The sequence below is a fragment of the Lutjanus erythropterus genome, chromosome 10 (genome assembly GCF_056507025.1).
Source record: "Lutjanus erythropterus isolate fLutEry1 chromosome 10, fLutEry1.hap2, whole genome shotgun sequence".
In the NCBI taxonomy this organism is placed as follows: Eukaryota; Metazoa; Chordata; class Actinopteri; order Lutjaniformes; family Lutjanidae; genus Lutjanus; species Lutjanus erythropterus.
The window spans coordinates 3,547,786-3,569,643 of record NC_139326.1 but is presented as its reverse complement, the minus strand read 5'-3'; the positions used below and the strand labels follow the sequence as shown (position 1 = coordinate 3,569,643).

The following is a 21,858-nucleotide window of genomic DNA, read 5'->3' as shown; positions in this document are numbered from 1 at the left end:
AGTGTGAAGATGTTGATTTTTGTTACTTTGACTCATCTCTTCTCCTGAAATGTTGTCAAAAACAATGTTAAGACAAATGCAGCATTCAAAGACTAATGGAAGAGATTGGTTTGATTTAAACAGTCATCCCTGCAGTGCGGTAAACGTTTCAGTGCAGAGGAGCAGCTGCCTTAATGTCCACAGACTCACAGTGTTATGAAGATGGACGATGCATAGATTCTATTCTGAGCCGAGGATGAATCCACAAAGTCACAGATCGCTGTCTCTGTCCCTACACTGAAGACAGACGGGTGATAAAAGCAGCTAAACCTAGAGCTGCAACAATTAATTGCTTGTTAAATTAATCGCCAACTATTCTGATCATTGATTTATTGGTTTGAGTTACTTTTTTTTTAAGAAAGAAAGTCAGATTTCTCTGATTCCAGCTTCTTCAATGTGAATATTTTCTGGTTTCTTTACTCCTCTCTGACAGTAAACTAAATATCTTTGTGCTGTTGTGGGCAAAACAAGACATTTGAGGACTAAACCTTGAATTTTTAGATCTACATTTTCCACCATTTCCTGACATTTTATAGGCCAAACAAGAAATCGATCCATTGAAAAAATAGTCAACAGATTAACTACAAAGGATTAAAAAATCGTGAATCATGAGTGAATTGCAAACTGTGAGGAGACTGAAGAGATTCCCAGCCCTAAGCCAAGTATGAGTAAAATTACAAACTTAAAAAAATAGTCATATAAGTACAAGCACCAGAATTAATGACTTGCAGTTGTAAGGCATTATTTCCAGCCTTAGATTCTGGTTATAATGAAACACAATGTGAGCGATCATGGAGAGCAGGAGGAGACAGAACTGAGGTTTAACCTGCTGAGAAGAAAAGCAGTCGCCACAGTCTGTGGATTTTAGTGTTTGCTAACAAAAAGAGGAGAATGAAGAAGATATTCAGCCACCTTTTAGCATGGACATATAAAGAATGTTAGTGTGAATACTGTCTAAAAACTGGAGGAGGAATAAAAGACAACAGAAAATGCAGGAGTTGGTTTATAGACACTGACTGCAGTGAAATATTACACAACTACAAGTAAAACTACTGGATTCTTCTCAAGCATAATCTTATTATTCATTACTTTTTAAGTAACATTAAGTGATGATGTTTAATGGCAACATGGTTTTCATTGGACTATTTGCAACAGGAGACTTACTGGCTAAAAAAAAATGTAGTTTTGGTGAGATTTGTTCACACATATGCAAAAATTACAACGTAAACAGTGATGGACAGGTGGGAAAATACTTTGGCTTCTGTGAAGTTGAAGGAAGAAGAGACCTGCATAAGAGCCACACAATGCAAGTCGAGTCTATCTAAAGTAATTATGGACCGTTACAAACACACTTGATTTTAAAAAATCGAATTGCGAGGTGCCGAGAGATTCCCGCCACTAATTCAACACTAAGTAAAATTACAGACTTGAAAAAAATACTCATGAAAGAATAAGTACCAAAAAAATGACTTGTAGTTGTAATTCCCTAATTAAAACAGAGGTTTAACCTGCTGAGACGACAAACAGTAACCATCAGTGTCTGTGGATTTTAATGTTTGCTATCAGGAAGAGGAGGATGAAGAGAATATTCATCCACATTTCAGTGTGGACGTATAAAAAACTTTAGTGTGGATACTGTCTCAATCTTTGAGGAGGAATAAAAGAAAATGCGTCAACAGAACCGGGCTGCAGAAATCCAGAGTGTGAGATAGACAGAGAAAAGTCTGCAGCAGAAACTTCACAGAGGAGAAAAAGAAAAGAAAAGAGTCCGTACCTGAGAGTGAACATCTCCACGGGAGAGTAGGCCGACACTGTGATAAAAGCAGAGACCGTCTCCCTCTGTCTCATGGGTGTGGCCGGCACCATGACCATAAAGTTATTATCCAGGCGGTGTTCAGCAAGCGGTGGCGGAGCGGGGTTCTGGTACAGCCTCACACCGCCGATCCTCCTCAGTGGCGTGGAGGTGTATGAACCAAACAGCCCCTCCTGGCTGGAGCGGATGAAGTTGTCCTTCCTGGCCTCCTCTGAGTGGCACTCCCCGGCCTCTGTGGACTGCAGCATGTAGTAGAGCTCCACCGGCGTGCCCTCGGACACCTCCAGGTTCCTCTGGCGTCCCGGCACCACGCTGGGCGGGCTGAACCAGCTGGGTAAAGGCTCCAGCTCCGCCACGCACAGCCCCAGCTCCCCCTTGAGCTGGCAGGAGCCGCGCACCTCCTGGGTCTCGTGGAAGGCGAACATGTGCACACAGGGCAGCTTGTCGATGGCGCTGTAGTCGTCCCAGTCCCTGCCTGCGATGTAAAACAGCACCTGGACTCGGGGCTTGGCCAGGTGAATCCTGGTGTTCATAATGAATGTCTGAACCTTCCAGTTGAAGGTGAAAACAGAGGAGGCGGGGAATGTCCCCGGGCTCTGCAGGAGCTCTAAAGGGACAGGCTGCTCTAAAGACAGAGGCCCGTAGCTAGCGTTCACCGAGGGCAAACTCCTGGCCTGGTAGATGAAGAAGGGCTCAGTCCGAGACATCAGGCTGGAGTTCCTCATGAAGTCCTGGTTGGCCTCCTTCAGGAAGAACGCCAGGTCAGCGTTGAGCACCTGGTAGTTGACAGGCAGGTAGGTGGGGATGGAGGAGTATCTCTGCAAACCCTCCAAAACTCGACAGTCGGCTACTGAAAGACAGAAGAGAAGAGCTGAGTCAGAGTGAGATCACCACAAGAGGACAGTTTACAACATTCCTCTGCCAAAATGAACTTATTGACCTGCATATTTTTATATTTAAGGAAACCTGTGCAATATCCAAACTGCAGAACCAAACTATAATAAAATATGTGACAAACAGCATTATAATGAAGTACTGCAACGCTGCAGAGATGCCCTGTCCTACAATCTGCTTGTTCAGATATAATAAAACATGTTTTATAATCATTTTAGAATAAAACTCATATTACATGATTTTAATAGGGTTTTTTGTCAGTGAAAATGAAAATCATGATGCAAAAATGATAATTCCCACTAATCATTTCACATATCACAATTTGAGTTGAAATAATAACAATATGACTGCTTTTTTTAACCATAACGTTTAATTCTCCGCTCAGGTGCAGGTAAACCAGAGCAGAAGAAGGAGACACGACAAGATGATTAAAAAAGTGCAAGTAAAACATCAAACAGAGGAAAACGACACGGAAATAGTGATGGAAATATGAGATTTCTGTTTCCTCCAGTCATTTTTATCCAGGTAAAATGGAAACAAAGTTAACAACTATGCAAAAATGATTATGGTCAGCTCAAACAATCATGATCAGGTGATTAGATAATAATAGTGCTACATGCTCTGTGACTGGTGTGGCTGCTTATCAAATCAACAAAACACATAATCATGATCCTACGATGTTTGTCTCTGTGATCTTAGAGAATGAGTTCACGGTACAGACTCCTGTTATCACCCAACGGCCCCAGTGGTTGAGGAGCAGCACAGCCGACATAAAGAGTAGGTTTTAATCACAATAAGAGTGGGCTTTGACCTTCTTCTCAAGAGCAATCTGCTGTGTGATTACACTCCCTCGGCAAACTCCTGTCTCCACGCTAGCTGCCAGAGGATTTCTTTCCTCTGATCAGGCCTGTAAATCAAAGTCCAGACAGTTTACAAATCAGACAGGGATTTGTGATTCATGGTGCTCCTCTTGACCTCGGAGCCGCCGTCCCACTGAGGGATACACGGGTGCAGACGGGCTCCAACCTTCTGCCCGGGTGCAGCACCGGTCCTATTTAAAGCATCGGCGGACTCCCTCTGAGTAAACAGTCGGCTGCAGACCTTGTCTTTACAGCAGGGAACACAGAGCACCACAGATTTGATTATCAGACAATTTGATGATTATCAGACAATTTGTATTTTTCCTGAACAAGCAGCAGCTTTGTATTGTTTTGTTGGCGAGAGGCAGTGTTGTATACGTGGCATTACACTGCTGACAAATGAAAAGCTTGATAGTCCAGCAAGACAAAACAGTGAGGAACAGAGTCGTCCTCTGGTCTCTGGGTAATAATGTTTCTCTCACTCATGTCTGAGCTCTAATGTCTCAAGTAAAGTGAAAGAAAAAACGCTGTCTGCGCAGGACTGGGCACATTTCTCTGATTTATTGTCTTCACAGCTCACACGAAGGATTAAAATGTGCTCACACTTAAGCCCTTACACACGAGATGGAAAATATAAGACTGTATGCATGGATCACTGCTCGTCCCTCATTAATAAATCATGAAAAAAAGTGTATAAGTAGGGATGGGTATCGTTAGGGTTTTATCAATACCTATATTGATACTTGTCGATACTCTTATCAATACTACTTTCCATAATTTGATGCAAAAAATGAGAATGGCCGGGACCACCGTAAAGGTCAACCCGCCTCGAGTGAGCCTGTGTCGCAGTTGTTGCTGCTTCAGGGATAAACCCCTCTGGCAACATTCAAAACACATGAGGATGACATGAATCTTGAGGAGTTGTAGCGTTTATTCACCGACAAACAGCCTGAACTGTGCAGACACGCCGCATGTCACTGCTGCGTCCACTCTCTGTCTCTCTGTGTCTCTTGTCTCAACTGCACTTTCACAGGGCGACATTACAGCGGGAGGCGGATGCAGAAAAAAAAAAAGACAGCAGCAGAGGCGTGCAGAGGGAAAGTAAAATCTGAGTCAACTTTTGTAGGAACACGACTCGATGTGTCCTCGTTGTTTTATTTCGTGTACCCGGCTTTGACGTCTGCAGGACAGTGACACCATGAAACTTTGTTTGGTTTGTGTCGATGTGTTTGAGAGAGAGAGGGGGACAGAGAGAGCCTGCAGGGCACAGACTGATGGGCACCACTGAATCACAGAAATAAAACATTATTTTCTAAGCAAGGGATAATGTACAGCAGGTCATTACTGTGAAATAAACTCTGACAGGATGACTCCGATTAATATAAAAAGTAAAAAGGAATATAACAATTACATTTTAGTGCAAAATCTACATGGACTAATAGATCCACCATAATGAAATTCTTAAAGGTTGGATGGTTTGTTAGATGTATGCATGGCTGCCCTGAACATTTTTAATACCAGCAAACTAGAAGAGGAAAACAAGATCCAGACAAAATTACTCTGCTCTGTTCTGAGTCTCTGTTTACAACACAAAAGCAAGTAGAGGAGCTTCTGAATAACAAAGACCTTGTTCAAGACAGACGGGGTTTTGTCAAACTAGTGTGCGCACCATAGTGTATGAAAGGACTTATTTGAATTCTATTTTTAAAAAAAAAAAGAAAGAAAGAAAGAAAAAGCAATGAGGCACATCTTGTGTACAAACAAAATCTAAAAGCGCAGTCGTCTCTTAATAAAATGAGCAGCTATTCTAGTGGAAAGAAGGAAATGAAAGGGAAAATGGAATATCCAATACAAATTAGGATCTCGGTATGTCTGCACCAAACTAGAACATACAGACCCTTTAATAATTACTTATGGACACTCAGAATCAATGAAACACAAGGTTTTAAACGGACGCTGAGTTGGCTTAGATATCACTCACAGGGTTCTGATTTTTACTCTTCAATTATGCTGAAATATACATTTTTAAAGATGAAACTCTTCGCTATTAAACTTCGTAATGGACCAAACTACCTGATGTTAAGGTTGAGACACATCTGACAGCAACATTATTCAATGAATTAGTCAAAAAATATAAAGCTTACCAGTGCTTCAGCAGGATGCCCGCCTCTTTTTTTTTTTAAACCAGGAAGTGAGACAGGGGTCATTAAGGTGTAGATAAACCTTTCAATACCAGATTAAATCATGTTTTTGTAAAATTTTAATTGTCTGAAGATGAGAATTTTTGTCTGTGATGACGGTGTTATTTGGCACAGAACAAGTTTAGAAAAATTAAAGCAAGTCAAAATGTTTCATAAATTACATAAATTTCACATGGAGAAATCATTAAAGAATGAATGTTGGAAATAATGTTGGTAGTAAATAAGTCTTCAAAAGTTTTTTGATAGGACATGATTTGTACCAATTCTCAAGAATCTGTGATATAATTTAAACCTTAAAATGTCTTTAATAAATGCTTTGTGTCTAATTAAGACATTTGAATTAGGGAGCTGTAATCCTGGTTATATTCAGATATTCTTTTCACAGTATTTCAGTGTGTTCATGCCCCTGCATACTGTAGAGCCAGTTCACCTTGCATCAGCATAAGAATGCAAACCTTGTTTAGAACCAGTGCCTGAAATCTGACACTGAATTTATAAACTGGAAAATAATCCTATCTGGAGCCAAATAAAGCCTGGAAATCTACAAACCCACATCCAACATAATCAGAATCAGCAAGCCCGTGTTATGGATTGGAATTAATAAATCATACAAAGCTATTTCAAGAGGAATCACAGCCTCCTTTGTTCCAAAGAGGAGAAATTGAAAAACACGGTACAAACCCAGCTCTCAAACTCCAGTAGTTCTTTGTTTTTCAGCTCATATACCTGGACCCCCTGAGAGGATATTGCTGTGGGCACTCCTGTTTAATAAAATCATTCTTTTGTGGCCCCTCTCCAGCTGTGGCCCTGACAACTGTCATCACCTTTCAACCCACGAGGAATTTCCCTGCTCCGCAACAGAGACCGGACACGATGCAGCCAGATATTTGAGTCATACTGACAAAACTTTTCAGGTGGAACCAGTGATGCATGCAAGTGTTGCATATTACAATTCAAAACTTTACAGAATTCACTCTGGTGATAGAATCCACTGGGCCAGATAAAGTATAATAGGGCTGCACAATTATCATTATTATTATTATTATTATTAAAATATAATTGAAATTTCAAGTGCAATATACAAATTGCAGAACCAGAACAAAGGAAAAATGTGTTTTAAAGATGCTGTGAATTAAAAATCTTCTTTTTCCAGTGACAGAAAGTATGTTTGTTTGACACAGACCCTTAAAATATCACAGTATCATGATTTCAATATGCATTTTTCAGTAAACATTAATATTCTAATGCAAAAATGATAATTCCCACTAAATGATACCGCATACTGCAATCACAATTTCAGTCACAATAACCACAATATGGCTTTTTTTACCCAAGAGTCTAAGTCCCGTTCCACCGTCCTACAGTGGACCTTGCTCCAAAAAAAAGTATGAACAGTAGTCAACAGTGAGAGACAAATAATGTTCTGTTCCAGTTTGAATTGTCTCACAAATTACACACGTTTTTCAATTTAAAAGACATGAAAGTCACAATTTGCACTAGGTTTGTCGTCACCAGCACAAAAATACCTGAAGTGTTTTATCAGCGACTCCTGGTCTTTTTATCAGCCAGGAAGAAACGAGTAAGAACTGCTGCTTGTGTAAGGTAAGCTAGCCAACGCTGCAGACCACTGATTGGTCCAAGAAGCATGTAACTCACAAGTATGAAGAACAAGTGAAGGAAATGTGAGCATAGAAGTGGTCAGTATGACTTTTAAATCACGATGTTGCGATGTTAGAGAGTCCAGTAGTTGATGACTGTCATACCTTCTATTGGCCCCGGGTCCTGAATGTTGGACCCTGTTATTAGAGTCAGAGTAAAGCAGGTCCTGACTTCGCTCTCTTGGGGAAAAAAAATGTGGGGGTCACTAGTTAGCCAGCCGAGCGGCGCATCACGCTCACGGGCCTCGCTGCGAGCCAGCTGGAGCTCTTTCATTTTCCTGTTGACGGATGATTTGCTCAAATATAACAACACAAAAATGTATTAGAAAGTTAAAAGGAACCTGTGGTTATCCGCCTTGTTCTCCTGTGGGGTGTTTTTGTGTTTTTTGTGTTGTCATTATTACAGTATTGAGGGAGCTGCTGCAAACACACATTAGAATAAGTGGCTACAGCTGTGCCTGATGAGGACTGAGGGGGACGGACCATGAAGTGATCAAAGGGAAACACACAACTAGCCCAACATTGGTAGTCACTGATCAAACAATTTTTATTAGTTTTGATTAGTAGCCACCGGCATATCAGATTTAGAAACAACTCAGAAGTTAACCTTTATAAAAACTCCAGATAATTGTCACTGTATGAGCTGTGTGTGATCAGTCAGTCAACTGTGATTGCAACAGACACGTCGTGGCACTAACCGCAAATGTACTGTTGTAGTTTTAATAAGGAATGTTAAAAGATACTAAATTTGCTATTCATATTTCTTTAATATAAAGTGTGGGGCAGCTGGCAGAGAAATGCAAAGGCAAAAGAAAAATAATGATAATTCAACTGAGAAAAATGTCTATTTCAGCACACACTTTATGATCCACATCATGTATAATTAAATCTCCCTATTGTGTGGCATTAAATTATAAGAGCAGAGCCAGCATTATGCTGAGCCAGACTAATTCAAATGTTTGAATCTCTTCATTTCCCATTTTTAATAAAAAAGAGATTTTTCTCCTCCGTCTCTCTGTGGTTGAGGCTGTGTTTTCCTCACGGAGCAGCTGTCAGGACCTCTCACTGATGAGGCCTCGGTGATTACAGCATCCAACAAACACGGAGGACGGGCGCTTCATTAAACGTTACAGCAGGTGAATGTGCACCGTTAAAGCCCTGTGTGTCTGCACACGAGTAGTTATGTCATTTTTAGACAGGCTGGTGGTGTCGCTTTAATGGATGGCGGTGTCAGTCAATCAGTCCATCACGCTGGCCCAGAATAAAATGTCTCAACAACTATGAGATGGATTGTCATGAAATTTTGTACAGGTATCTACACTTCCCATATGATGGTGCCAATCCTTATTCCTCCAGCGCCTCCATGAAATTTTTACCTAACATTATCATGAACTCAAAATATTATGAGTTGTTATGTGAGGTGAAACTTTTTGTAAACTTTGTGTAATTATTTGGGACTTCTTTTAAATCTGACAAATGTCATACATGATTTATTTTTTTCTTTGTGCAAAAAACATTGCCTCATGCAAGCATTTTTTCACATTCTTATCTTAAATTTCTCTTACTTTTTTCTGACAAAGGGCTCATGCGAACATGTCACATCAGAGTCAGCAAACGCTCGTAGCTTCAGATAACACCATATAAGGCTGCACTTCCTGCCCTAAATGTCAGGAGGTGTTAATTTATGAAAATGGCAATAAAGAGTAAGAACAAGTCTTCCTGCTTTCAGAAATCCAAAAAAGGAAAATCTGTCATTTTAACAGCGTCAGCAGTGGAATTAAATGTTTGGCAAAACAAAGAAACAGGACAAACGAGTGCTGTTCATGCCATGTCGAGGGTTGGACTGTCACTGAAATAAAGAAGAAATGTCGCAATATGAACATGGCTTCAAAGAAAAAAAAAAGTGATGACTGCAGCGAGAGGACGGGGGTCGAGGAACGTTTCCATCATGGAGACAGAGGACAGAATAAGTGAGGATGTTCGCCTGGACAGCGACTTCACACACCTGCATGTGAAGATATACGGCCAATTCACTTTAGAGTAGGTAATAATACATAATTAAATTAACGATGAAAGGCTTTATGTGTAAATTTACAATTATATTATAACTTGAAATGCAGTGAAACGGGGTAACGTCAACACAATTATGAAGTGTAATATATTTTTCAAACTCAAAATGTCTTCAAACTAATGAAATATTCAATCACTAGTGAAAAACTTTGGTTTGGAAAACAGCAGACTGACTGCACATGACTACAGCAAGCCTGGACCTTGAAAATTGTGTTTGTATCTGAAAGAAAATTAAAAATATATGGAAATTCAGTCACTTGAACACACCACTTAAGAACAAATCTGTTTGTACAAGTTCTTGCATGAGGCACCCGGCGTGTCGGCATCTACTGTTGAAAAAAACAACAATGTGTTTGGTCTTTGCAAACATAAATGATGTAGCTGTGTTTCTGCACACAGAGTGTGGAGACACTTTTAATGCCAGGTGTAAACAGCCTCACAGACTTCAGTTCTGGCCATAACACAGCTCAGTGGGAGACTATCTCAAGATCTCATAGAAGAAATGGATTTGCCATCTCTGTGCACGCTGGTCTATTTTCTGTGTAGTCCAGTCTCTAATGCAGTGTACAATATATACTTTAATATCCTGACCAAAGCTTCAGTTTTAATTAGTTTGGTTTTCACTTATTCCACGCACATGCAACCCAAGCCTCAGTTCAGGTATCAATTTAAGCTTTCCAGGTTGTGAGGTTAGCAGCCAGCCATTTTTCTGTCAGACACGGCTGTGTAGAGGTGTGCAGGTCCCACATGAGTGTTAACTAGCCAAGCAGCACCCCTCCTATACCCAGCCTCATGCAGGCTCACTCATCCCCATCACCGGGGCTCCGCACTAGGATATGTAGAGCTGGAATAGGACTGGCGGAGCGAGGAGCAGCCTTCACACTCGCAGAGGCTGAGTAAATGAACAGCCACAATGGAGGACACCAGGGAGGGAGAGGCCATGTTCCTGCGGCCCACTCCTGGCTGTAATAATATGGGTGGACACAGGAGTGAATGGCTGCCTGGGTGGCTGCCTGGCTGCCGGCCGGTCGGTTGCTTGTCTTTCTGCTTCATCACACACACGTCAAGACAGACAAGAAGTGAGGAACAAGGACAGAAAGCTCAATAGGCAGAAGTAAAAGTAGATGGTGAGCAACAAGGACCAAAGTGTTCGAGGAAAGGAGGCTGTTACTGTGATACCTGGATTCTCTTCACAGATCCAGTTTTCAGTTCAGATGTCTGCCAGGTAACCCAAATATTCTGATGTAATCACCAAACATTTAACTTAATTAAACATTAAATATTCAATTACATATTACATATTACATTACAATTACATATACTGTTTTTATACTGTACAGTATTCAATATTACTCCAGACACAGATCTACAGCTTACAACTTATTATCAAGTTAAAATTTGAAGGCAGCTCAGATACCAGGTTTTTTAAGTTAAAACTGTGTTTTTGTCACAGTGCAGTCATAAATGTGCACAAAAAATCTGGCATCATCGGTCTGGTAATATGCAAGATTAGCTGCGGACAAACTCCAGGTGACACACACTCATGCGCACACACACATTAGGCCTGACAGAGATAATAATCTCTACACAAGGATCCCATACAAAAGGGTTTTCTGACATTAGCAGTCTAAATGTGGTTCACTAAGAACAGAAAACAGCTAATCATATTGCAGAGCTGACAGAGAGAACGCTCTTTGTCGAGGTTTACAATTACACTCCCTTTGACCCTCATCCCGACCCTGAATCATTCTGAGCTTTGCTATGAATGCCAAACAGAAGCGTCTTAAACATGAGGGATGAGAGAAAGCTCTCTAGTCCCATTGAATTACCCACATCATATTTCTCACCATGTTCAATTAATAAGGGCTATTGAATTTGTGACCATGCGTCAAGAATAATAATTACAATATTTCCTTCAAGGATCATTTGCGGATGATTTATGCTTTTGAGCCACCAAGAAATTCAAGAAAGAGGGACTGGAGGAAGAATCAATACATGACACAGTATGGTATTACTTCATGCCAGCCTCCATAGAAAAGAAATCATTCAGGCAGATAGAGGTCTGTGGACTCCGCCTAGCTGATAAGTAAGAGTTGTGGCGGAGAGAGATAGAACCACAACACAAAGTTTGGAAACATGTTACACAGGTGACTCTTCTTTATCCTTCAGATGAGCTGAATTCAATGCACAATAATTGTTCTTGATTACAGGTCAGTTTAAATTAGAATACGTGTGTGTTTGTGTGTGTGTGTGTGTGTGTGTGTGTGTGTGTGTTTGCTGGCAGGCTGCTGAGGGACCTGCTGGGGATGTTTGTTCCCTCGCCTCTAATGGATGGCCACATTTAAGACGCTAAGAGCTAATAAAGAGTAATGGGCCTGTGGCTTCACTGGGGAGGAGGAAGAGCTATTTTGAGTTCATGAGAGAAAGCATCATCTCGGGGATTAAAGAGTATCGACCGATGAAGAGTAAACACTGCAGCGACGTGCCGCTGGCCTATTTGGTAAAGCCGTGGATGGAAAAGACGAACCTAAATAGGCGCCGCTGTTAGTGGCTGGGAGGGTCAGCGGGGATGTCATTAAAGGATGCTGAGAAGGGCCTCCAGGTGCTGCGAGGAGGCCTGATATGTCTGCAACGGTGTTATCACAGCAGGAGACTGCAGACTGAGTGGCAAGAAGAACCCTGGGCATCCTGCAAGCAGAGAACAACGCCGCCTTTGTACCATCCAGTGCACATGGCTCGAGGGGAAAAGGACTGAGAGCTTTTGGCTCAGGTTGGAAGGATGAGACAAGCACATATCTGTGTGCCAATCAGTATTCCCACGGCCCCTCCGGACTTCTCTAAAACATAAACTGGGCTCCTTAATGAATCTCTTCCCCTCACACTGGCCTTTATTGCAAAACGATATCGTAAATCAGGCTAAATACAGAGGCATTCGCGGGGCAGAGTCAGTCGGCCTCTTTGTGAGTGCACAGGGACGTTTAATAGTGAGAGAGCTCTGTTTGGACGAAGGAACAAGTGGACACAAATCTTTCCAGGACGCACTAGCCACCCAGTGTTAGGTTAAAAAATTATTATTACATAGCAAATAAGATTTTAGAGGAGGACTGGGTCATGTTAAAATGTCCCAACTAGCCACTGTCAGCCAACAACCGGAGATAAATAAAGAAAATAAACGGTAACTTAACACGACTCTTATCCAGCACATGAAGTGAACATGAAACAGTAAAATAAAGCAGATACCTGAAAGTACAAACAAAACCTCAGGTCAGAAACTGAATTTCAAACCACAGAGATTCAGCTAGAAGCTACCAAAGTACCAAGAGCTGAACACAGAGGCTCTTTTAAAAACACGTTCCTCTCTGCTTTCCTGCACAGACGTGAGTGGAGTCTTGCGAGACACAATCGTCTGAGGGGGAGAATGGGGGTCGTCATGTGTCGGCCACGGTCACCAAGACGTTTCCGCAACCTGCTTGGAGGCAGATTGGGAGCACTTTGATCTAAGGGCTACACGATTTTGTAAAAAAAAAAAAAAAGGTGTGCTGCAATTATTCTGACTGAAATTGTAATCACAATATACAATTCGACCAGTGGAAAGGATCAGTTTTGCATTAAAATTTTCATGTTCACTTGAAAATAAACTATTAAATTGTGATGATGTGATATTTATTGAGGTCAGAACCAAACAAACATGCTTTCTTTCATCTGGAGAACAAGATTTTTAGGTCAGGTCATCACTGCAGCACTACAGCACCTCATCAGAATACTGTTTTCTCACATATTTTTCCTTTTCAGAAACAATTTGGACATTGCACTTGGCCATATTCGGATTTTATTGCAATTTCTATTGGCTGTGCAGCCCTCCTCTGGCCTCGCTCAGAGGTGGTCCATGTGGGGCGAACTCAGAACTCAAGTTCTGCATGTTGTAACTGGTGATGGAAATGCAAATCAATACAGTGCGGTTCGACTTGGCGAGGAAAATGGAAAAGCCCTAATTGGTCACCTACTGATAAGAGCTCAGTTATCTTAGAAATTATCACAGCAGACTGGATTATAGGGGAGGATTACATGACAACACAGAATAACAGAAACTCAGATCTGTTACTGTAATTTACTTCACTTTGTTCTTCAATCCTATCACAGTGTGGTCACCAAAAAATCATATTAACACTGCACCAAATCACAGCACCAAAGAAAACATAACTGAGCAAAAAAATCAACACAAGCAAAGCAGGCTGATTATGGACGGTGACGCCTGTCTGTGATTTGGCAGCTTGAAAATGAAGTACTGTGCCTCTCTGATGAGTGTGAGGAACGAGTGGCGGCCTCTGATAATGAAAGTGGGTCTGAATCAAGCCATAACATGTTTCTCCTCCTCTTAGGGTCAAGGCACATCAATAAAAACTTTTACAAAGCAGTGAACACAACTGCAAAGTTCAACTACGGTCAACTGAAAATAAATAAAGAAAGAAAATGTTAGTTTGTTAAAGCCAAATTTGTGAAGCTGTAAAGGGTTTGCTGAGGAACCAGGGGATGATAGCCGTAAAATACGTAAAAGTTAATTAAATCAGTTTATATAGTCGGTACAGAGGGAAGATTTTCCCCCCAAATCCCTTTATTTATAGCAAGGTGTGAAAAACAGAACTTGTAAATGAAAGAGTTCTGTAGCACAGTGTCTCTGCATGCTTAAGTGCCTCCTTATCCAACTCGGCTCCCTCCCCAAATCTACTGGTAAACCTCTCCCCAAGGTCACCCACATATAGGATGATAAATTCAGCCTGGAGCTCTCCTGACAAGACTGAATCCCTGTAAATTCAATGGCTACGCAGTGTTTATGAATCCAGTGTAGGCTTTTTCTGAGCCTTCTCATCTGCACCAGACCTCAGGTTCACTGCTAATGAATTGACGATGCTCGTGCTGATAATTGACCTTGATTGGATAATACCATTCAGCACTATTACTTGATAAATGCTTAATGTGGATGTCTTCATTGGAACCTGAATGGTGCATTCAGATAAATTGCTGAGCAAAATTTGGAGGCGGTACAAGTGCATTCAGCGTCAATAAAAAGATGTGAATGGAGAGAGATGTAGATTTGTCTGCTGAAAATGAATGAAACTCTGTGCACTTGCAGAGAGAAGGCAGCAGAAGGTGGAGGAAATGCTGCGAAACTTGGAAAACTATTGAAGAGTTATAGGATCCGTCTGTCTCAGCTGTCAGTCAAACAGATACACAAACATATTTTCTCTGTGTTATTGCAGCTACGGCCGAACTGTCATGCTAAAGGAAGAACAGCTGTTGGTTGTTTGTGGCTAATAAACAAAGATTGCGAGCGCTTACATTCATACAAATACAGACAAAATTTTGCTTTTGGTTTGTATCCACATGGGTCCACATCAAACAAAGGATCTCTTTGAACCATCTGCGGTCTTTGGTATAAGTGCTCGTGTGAAGCTCCATCATCTGAGATTTGACAGTGGGTAGCCAAATAATATCAGCTGTGACAGAACTTTCTAATTCTGAGCTGTAAATATTTAATGCAAGTCAAACATGTCAGTACACACACCAGTTTTGCTTGATTTGTTACTGTGGTGTTGTAGGCGTTATTGTCCAATAATGCAGTGCACAAGAGGAATGGAGAACTTGCCACAACTGGTGGACTCATGGAGGGTTGAAGGGGGGGCGATAACCCTCCCTGGTGTCCTCATGTTACTTCATAGATGCCCCTATGGTAGATAAAATGTAATAGAATGTCCCCTAAGGTCCCCTTCTATTGGACAAAACATGATAAAATGTCCTCTAAAGTGCCCTTCCAGTGGACAAAACACAGTGCAATGTTGCATAGGCAGCCCAAAATATTAGAAAATTATTTGGCCTCTATGTGCCTTTAAATAGTTGCTTGTTCCGTCTGTGGTTTTAAATACAGAGTTGTGGTTGTTGTCCAATGAAAGTTTTAATCTAAACCAGGATCTGAAACTGTTTCAGCATAAATGCCATTTAAAAACCACTGCTTGCCAACTTTGAGACCTCAAAAACAGGGACTTCGGGAGACGTTCTTTCCTGCGTTCTGGTGACTTTTAAAGAGGGAAAATAACAAAATCATTAGCGGACTGCAGCAACATTTTTATGATAAATACTTAAATACGCTAATTAAATTTGGCACTGGAAACAAAACCCAAACTGTAGGAAGGAAACATTGGCTTCGAAACACTTTTGCAAAATGTTTTATTGGCACTGAAAAATGTTCCACTGAAAAATGAAAGACATGCATTAAAATTTTTCATGTCATTTCGTTTTGTATTCCGATGTGTTATGAATATATTAATTGTAAAGAAAGGAAATCAAAATGTTTTTGTTTGAATCACTGGTTAAAGGACTTCATAAAACTGATAATGATGGGATGTGTGGCCTCAGCGCTGCAGGGGATCAATACAGACGACCGTTCAGATCAGTGAGTCTCAAACATTTTCTGAAGATGAAAACAAATGTTCACGCACCCCACCCCACATTTTATTTCATATTTTAGTAAAATAAAGGTCTGCATTATTTCATCAGCAAACTTTTTTTTTATTGTCTCTTCATAAATCACATTCATTCAACTTTGGGAAAGACTTAAAGTTTCTGACATTTTATCAGCTATTAATTGAGGAAAATAAGCGAGGAAAAATAAAAAAAAAAGCTTGAACCCAAGTGTTAATATTTTGTGAAAGCACCAATAGTCTCACACCTACAATTTTGTTGCAATATTTATATCATTATATCATCGTATTTGGTTAAAAATATCATGATATGTGATTTCATTTATATTGCCCAGCAAAAAAAACAGCAAACTACACAACATGTTGTCAGTCACAACTTATATGATTAATAATTATTGATATTGACTGATACGAAACTTCACTATTGTGATGAGTTTTTCAGCTGTATCCTCCAGGCCTATGTTATGGTCATCCATTTAAAGGTTCTGCAACTTTCTCTTAAAGGCCACTCACTGCCACGCCCCTTTTTTGCCAGCTGACATGACTTGAGCACCGCAGAACTAGGGATTAATAGACAACGCCGCCTTCTTTAGCCTCTACATGTAGGGTCTTTTGTTTTTTGGAAGACACCAGGTGTGTAGTGTTTCATTCCTCAGTGGGTTGTGTGTGCACCAATTCATATAGCGAGGTCAGTAATATAAGAATTTTTTTAATCCTTGGAAATATGAAAATATGACGTTCTCTGTCCCTCGATAGAAGTGTTCGTTCACCCCACACGGCCCCGTTCCCTTGTGAAAAGAGCTTTTATTGTGGCTCCAGATGGACCGGCTTTAAATCTGCAGTTTAACCTAAAACCTGTCAGAGTGGGAACTAACTCCATGAACAAGTAGATCTATTTTGGGCCGGGGGAGAAAAAAAAAAAAAGCTATTAAAGCAAGGGCAGAGAAATGTTTCTATTTCAGACTAGATCAGAAGGAAAAGCAGTGTGCTTTCACACACCACTGACACAATCTTTTAGTTTTAAAGAAATATTTCCAACTTGCAGAGCGGCAGGGCACATTTTGTTTTCACAGCCTTTCTGTCCAACTGCCGAGTTCAACTTTTCTGTCAGTGATTGACAGGAACTCACTCCACAGCCCTGAAAACTAGCCTGTGGGAACCCTGGAAGACCAGACGATTCCTCTTGAGCTGCTGCTCAGACGCTGGCTTTTTTTTAATGTGTTGAAAAAACAGGTAAGGAAACAGAAGCTAATTATAATTTTTGTTCTACAAACATTTCTTGGACGCGGAGCTGCTCAGCAGGCAGAAAAAAAAACACTCACTGTTTGAGGTAATCCTCCACAGGCCAAGCTAAAGCACCACAGTTTCTGCTGCCTAACTAATGTTGGACTGAACGCCTGTGAAAAGTAAAGCAGCGAGCAGGCAGCCAGTATTATGAAGCTTTAAGCTCTCACTGTGAAACAGAAAAGGTAAAGTAAGGTGGTCTAGACAGATTTAATTAACCCTGCTGGCCATTACACCTGGCTTACCTTGTGCCATCCCAGTTTGTATTAGCTAACATGTGTTATTAACATTATATCCCTCATTATTCTCATTTTCATTGAAAAACATATAAATGGTCTGATTTTTGCAGTGATCTGCACCAAACAATGTAGGACTGCAATGATTGGTCACCAAATCGATTAGCTATCAACTCTTAAATGACTTGGCAACTATTTTGAAAATGGATTACTCAGTTTAGCTCCTTTTCTTCAAAGAAAATTGCCCAAATTCTGTGATTTCAGCTCCTCAAATGTGAATATTTTCTGGTTTCTTTACCCTAGTCTAACAATAAACTGAATACTTTGACTGGGGACAAAATGAGACATTTGAAGTTGTCATCTTGGACTCTGGAAAACACTGATCAACATTTTCTGACATTTTATGGACCAAACAACTGATCAATTAATCATAAAAATGACTGACTGAATAATCAATAGTTGCAGCCCTACAAAGATGTTTTCTTAAGTCTGTAAAATCTGATGTGTAGTTCAGCACATCTCTGCAGCACCACAATGATTTTACAAACAAAATTGTTTCTCTTGTCGTACCAAATGATACTCTCATTACTAAATAATTACTTTTTTAAAAATAATACATATTTGTTTTAAAAAAAGAATAAATTCAGAACATAATCAGAACTGAATATTTTATAGCTGAGAATAATTAGAGGAATAATGGTTATGTTCACAACAGTTAAGTCACTATACGATCAATAATACTGGGAAAAAAATCTAAAAGGCCAATATAGTAAATCATATTCCTGACGTGATGAGTGATGTTTAGAAATAATGAAGAACATCCTGTCCTCCTCCTGCTCAGTGGTCACCTCTCCAAACTAGGTTTGCAAACTTTGTGAACTTTCTTTAACCGAAAGTTGAAAACACTAACAATCAATTAATCATCAATAATTCATAACATATAAAACTTTTCTTTTCTTCTCATTTTTAAATTTTTCTGGGATTTTTTTGTCATTTTAAGTCTAGGTTTCCTGATTTGACAAAAGGCTCTGCCAGACAAAACAAGCAGCAATGAGTCTAGTTTGTATGTTTTGGTCTGTTTTAGTAGCCATATTGACTACTAAAATGCAGATGACCCAAGAAACTGCTTAATTACAGTACTTTGAGTCTTTGTAATTAGTTACTTCCACTCCTGAGTGTAACTAAAAATAGGTAATAAAGAGCTCAGTGATACTGAGACAAAGAACTCCTTTTTAAAAAAAATAAATTCCAACTAAAATCTATTCATTGTGATATAAAAATATATAAAATAAACCTGTAAAAACCCACTGCTAGTGTGGTTCAGAACACTGCAATGAGAGCTACTTTGCACAGCCTAAAAAATTCAGTGTCAGTCACATGACCCTCGTCTTGCAGGTGGTGGCAACCTCCCCTGAGAAACATTTAATTAAAACTTCAAAAATAAGTAATGTGATGTGTAGCAGTATTACCGATGATAATAATGATCTCTGGTCTTCAGGGACGTCACCACATATCCTCCACAAGCTCTGACATCGCTCTGAAAATTAAGTGGAGCTGTTCCTCATCAACTTCATACTGCTCCAGTGGAGTTGCTCAGACGTGCTACCAGGTGTAAAATATTACAAACTGTTTAACTTTGACACAGCTGCTTCATAAATAAGGTGATGCACTGAAGAAAACTGTGCTTTAAAAACATCATGTTAACAGTGTTGACAAAAATCATTGCACTTATCGTGCACAAGACAAGACGAGGCTGTGAAATCTTATTAAAATTATTACTAAAAGATCCAACAACATGAGCAGAACCTCCAAGAACAAATTATTATAACATGCAGCAGCTTTCTGGCTGTTCGCTTTGCTGTAATTTGGTTTCCATTCCCCAGACCAAAGAATTCAGTATTTCAGTTCAGTGCATTTGGGGATCACACTGCTTTATTCACAAACAAACCGAGCATGAAATCACATGGACTGACAGGTCGCTCTCTCATTGGATAACTCTGGTGACTTGTCATTTTTTTGTCAGCAGCGCCACAAACTGTAAAACCTGTGAGGGAAAAACTAAACAAGCCTCTTTCAGGTGGCTGACAGCACGTCTTCCTTCACTTTACTGAGCTTACAAGGCTTGATTTATTTTCTCTGCTGGTCTGAACCACAGCTGAGCTAATGAAGAATTATTATAGTCAGAGCTGCAGTCAAGAGATCGTCATGCAGCCGGTGAATATGTCTGGATTACTTTTCAAGGTAAAGTCACACATCCATGTCCAATTATCAATAAATCCTGTCATTGGTCCATGTTGCTCAAATAACACCACAGTTTAAACCACAAAGGCTGGACACGTTTGTTAGTGGTTTCAATCCCCAGGGTTCAAATTAGCCGGTTAAATAAATGGGATTAAATGGACAGCAGCCACAGAGCAGGTTAGGATGGTCTCTATAGTCAATGGAATTAGTGTTCTAAAAGCACAGTTCTCCCCAAGATCAGGAATACACATTTTAACACCTCCCTGTAGTGCCATTTATTTTGCCAAGTTTTGGAGAGATCAGCTGTAAAGATGTCTGCCTTCTCTCCAGTATTAAGGAAATAGATGACACTCGGCTCGTGGTGCTCAAGGTGCCAAAAAATGCATTTGAGAAACTCAGCAGCAATGTCACTTTCCAGAAATCATGACCTTGTTCCACAAGATTATCAGCAGTTTCACATAGGGACTATTTTCTTTCTACCGAACTACACCCACCAACCGAATCACCGTGGATTATCTTGAGTCAACTGGTCATGATTTCTAGAAAGAGACACTGCAGTCGAGTTTTACAAGGTTTTTTTTGCCATCTACCTTCATTATGTTTGAAAGATGACAGATATCTCAGGCAAAGGAAAAATATGCATTTGGATTTTGAGGTAGACTTTAAGTATACACTTTAAATATACCTGGCCAAAAAAAAGAGTCACTGCCTGGATTTAACTAATCAAACAGGTCAGATCCTTCCATTGGATAATTACTGCAGTGATTAATATGTTTCAGCTGGTAACAAGTTATTGAACCCTAACTGATGCAGTGAGCAGACTGGGTTAAGAACTGTCCAACACATTATTAAAACCTGGAAGGATAGAGGTGAACCATCATCTTCAAGGAAGAAATCTCGAATGATCGTGATCAGAGATCATTTAAACGTTTGGTGAAATCAAATCATAAAGAATCAACAGTAGAACTCACGGCTGTGTTTAATAGTGAAAGTGATGTGGATGTGCTGGAGAAGACTTTACACAGCGATCAACTCTCCCATCATCAATACAAGATCTTGGTGAAAAATTACTGCAACTCTGGACAGAAATAAATGTTATGACATTGAATAAGCTCATCAAAACGCTGCCATGGTGAAAGCATGTCGTAGTCAAAGCTAAAGGTGGCGTCTCTAAGCAGAGTGTGTAAAAACATGGCTGCACAGGTTCGATCATACCATCACTATTAATATGATTAAACTCTAGAGGTCCTGCTGCTCTCTGTATCGCTGCTGTCCAGTTGCTCCAGCAGAGGTCTATTTCTCACAACATGAGGAGAACCACCAAAAATAAATCACAAGTTCACTTCGCAGTTCCCTCTGTGTGAAATTGTGTGCGACTCCAGATCCCTTATCAAATAATTGATAGAATTCTTCCCCGCTCTCAGGTTTTATGTACTTTTGCGTGAGAGGATCTGCACTTAATATAATGTGTTGAATATGTTTTTGGTTTTTTTTTTTGTCTCTCGGTGTTTGTCTCAGAGGTGGCCTCTTGTTTACTGTGCCATATCACAGGAACACAGAGAGATTCTTCACTTCTCATCTGTCTTCATTCGCAGGAGGCTGCTGTCAGACCACCTCTCTCTCTGCTGGTCAGCTCACACAACACATTCCTAAACATTTTTCTCATTCGGGTGAAAGTCGCCATGCCGACACGCGGGTCAGACCCTGAATATTTCTTTGGATGAACCACCCCGGCTCTGAAAAGACCAGATAAGTGCAACACCTGACATGCTTCGTTGTTTTATAGCTCCTTTACCCTTATCATGCTGCTCTTTCTCCTCACTGCCGTCCCCTGTCATGGATATTGTTACAGCGGTCATGCTTACTTCAAGAATGCAGGGTAGCGCCTTGTGTGCGATAAAATTCACATCCTCTGTCGGAGCAATATACACTTGTGTTAGTTCCAGACAGACTATACCGGGACGTGCACAGAAATTTTGGACAGCAAAAAAGGGGTAATCTCTAGACCTGAACAATCTGGAGCTGGACAAAAGGTCTTAAAGATTTTTGGAGTTTATCCTCTCATTTAGAATACAGCTCGTCTTCA

General features: G+C 40.4%; 1 protein-coding gene across 1 annotated transcript in view; it reads right to left on the bottom strand.

Moving 5' to 3' along the window:
• Nucleotides 1-21,858, bottom strand: part of LOC146319831 (transmembrane protein 132C) — a 223,857-nt gene that overhangs the window by 179,171 nt on the left and 22,828 nt on the right. Inside the window, exon 2 of the mRNA XM_084727899.1 lies at nt 1,814-2,702. Coding sequence (XP_084584025.1) covers nt 1,814-2,702 — 889 coding nt within the window. The remainder of the gene's footprint in view (nt 1-1,813; nt 2,703-21,858) is intronic.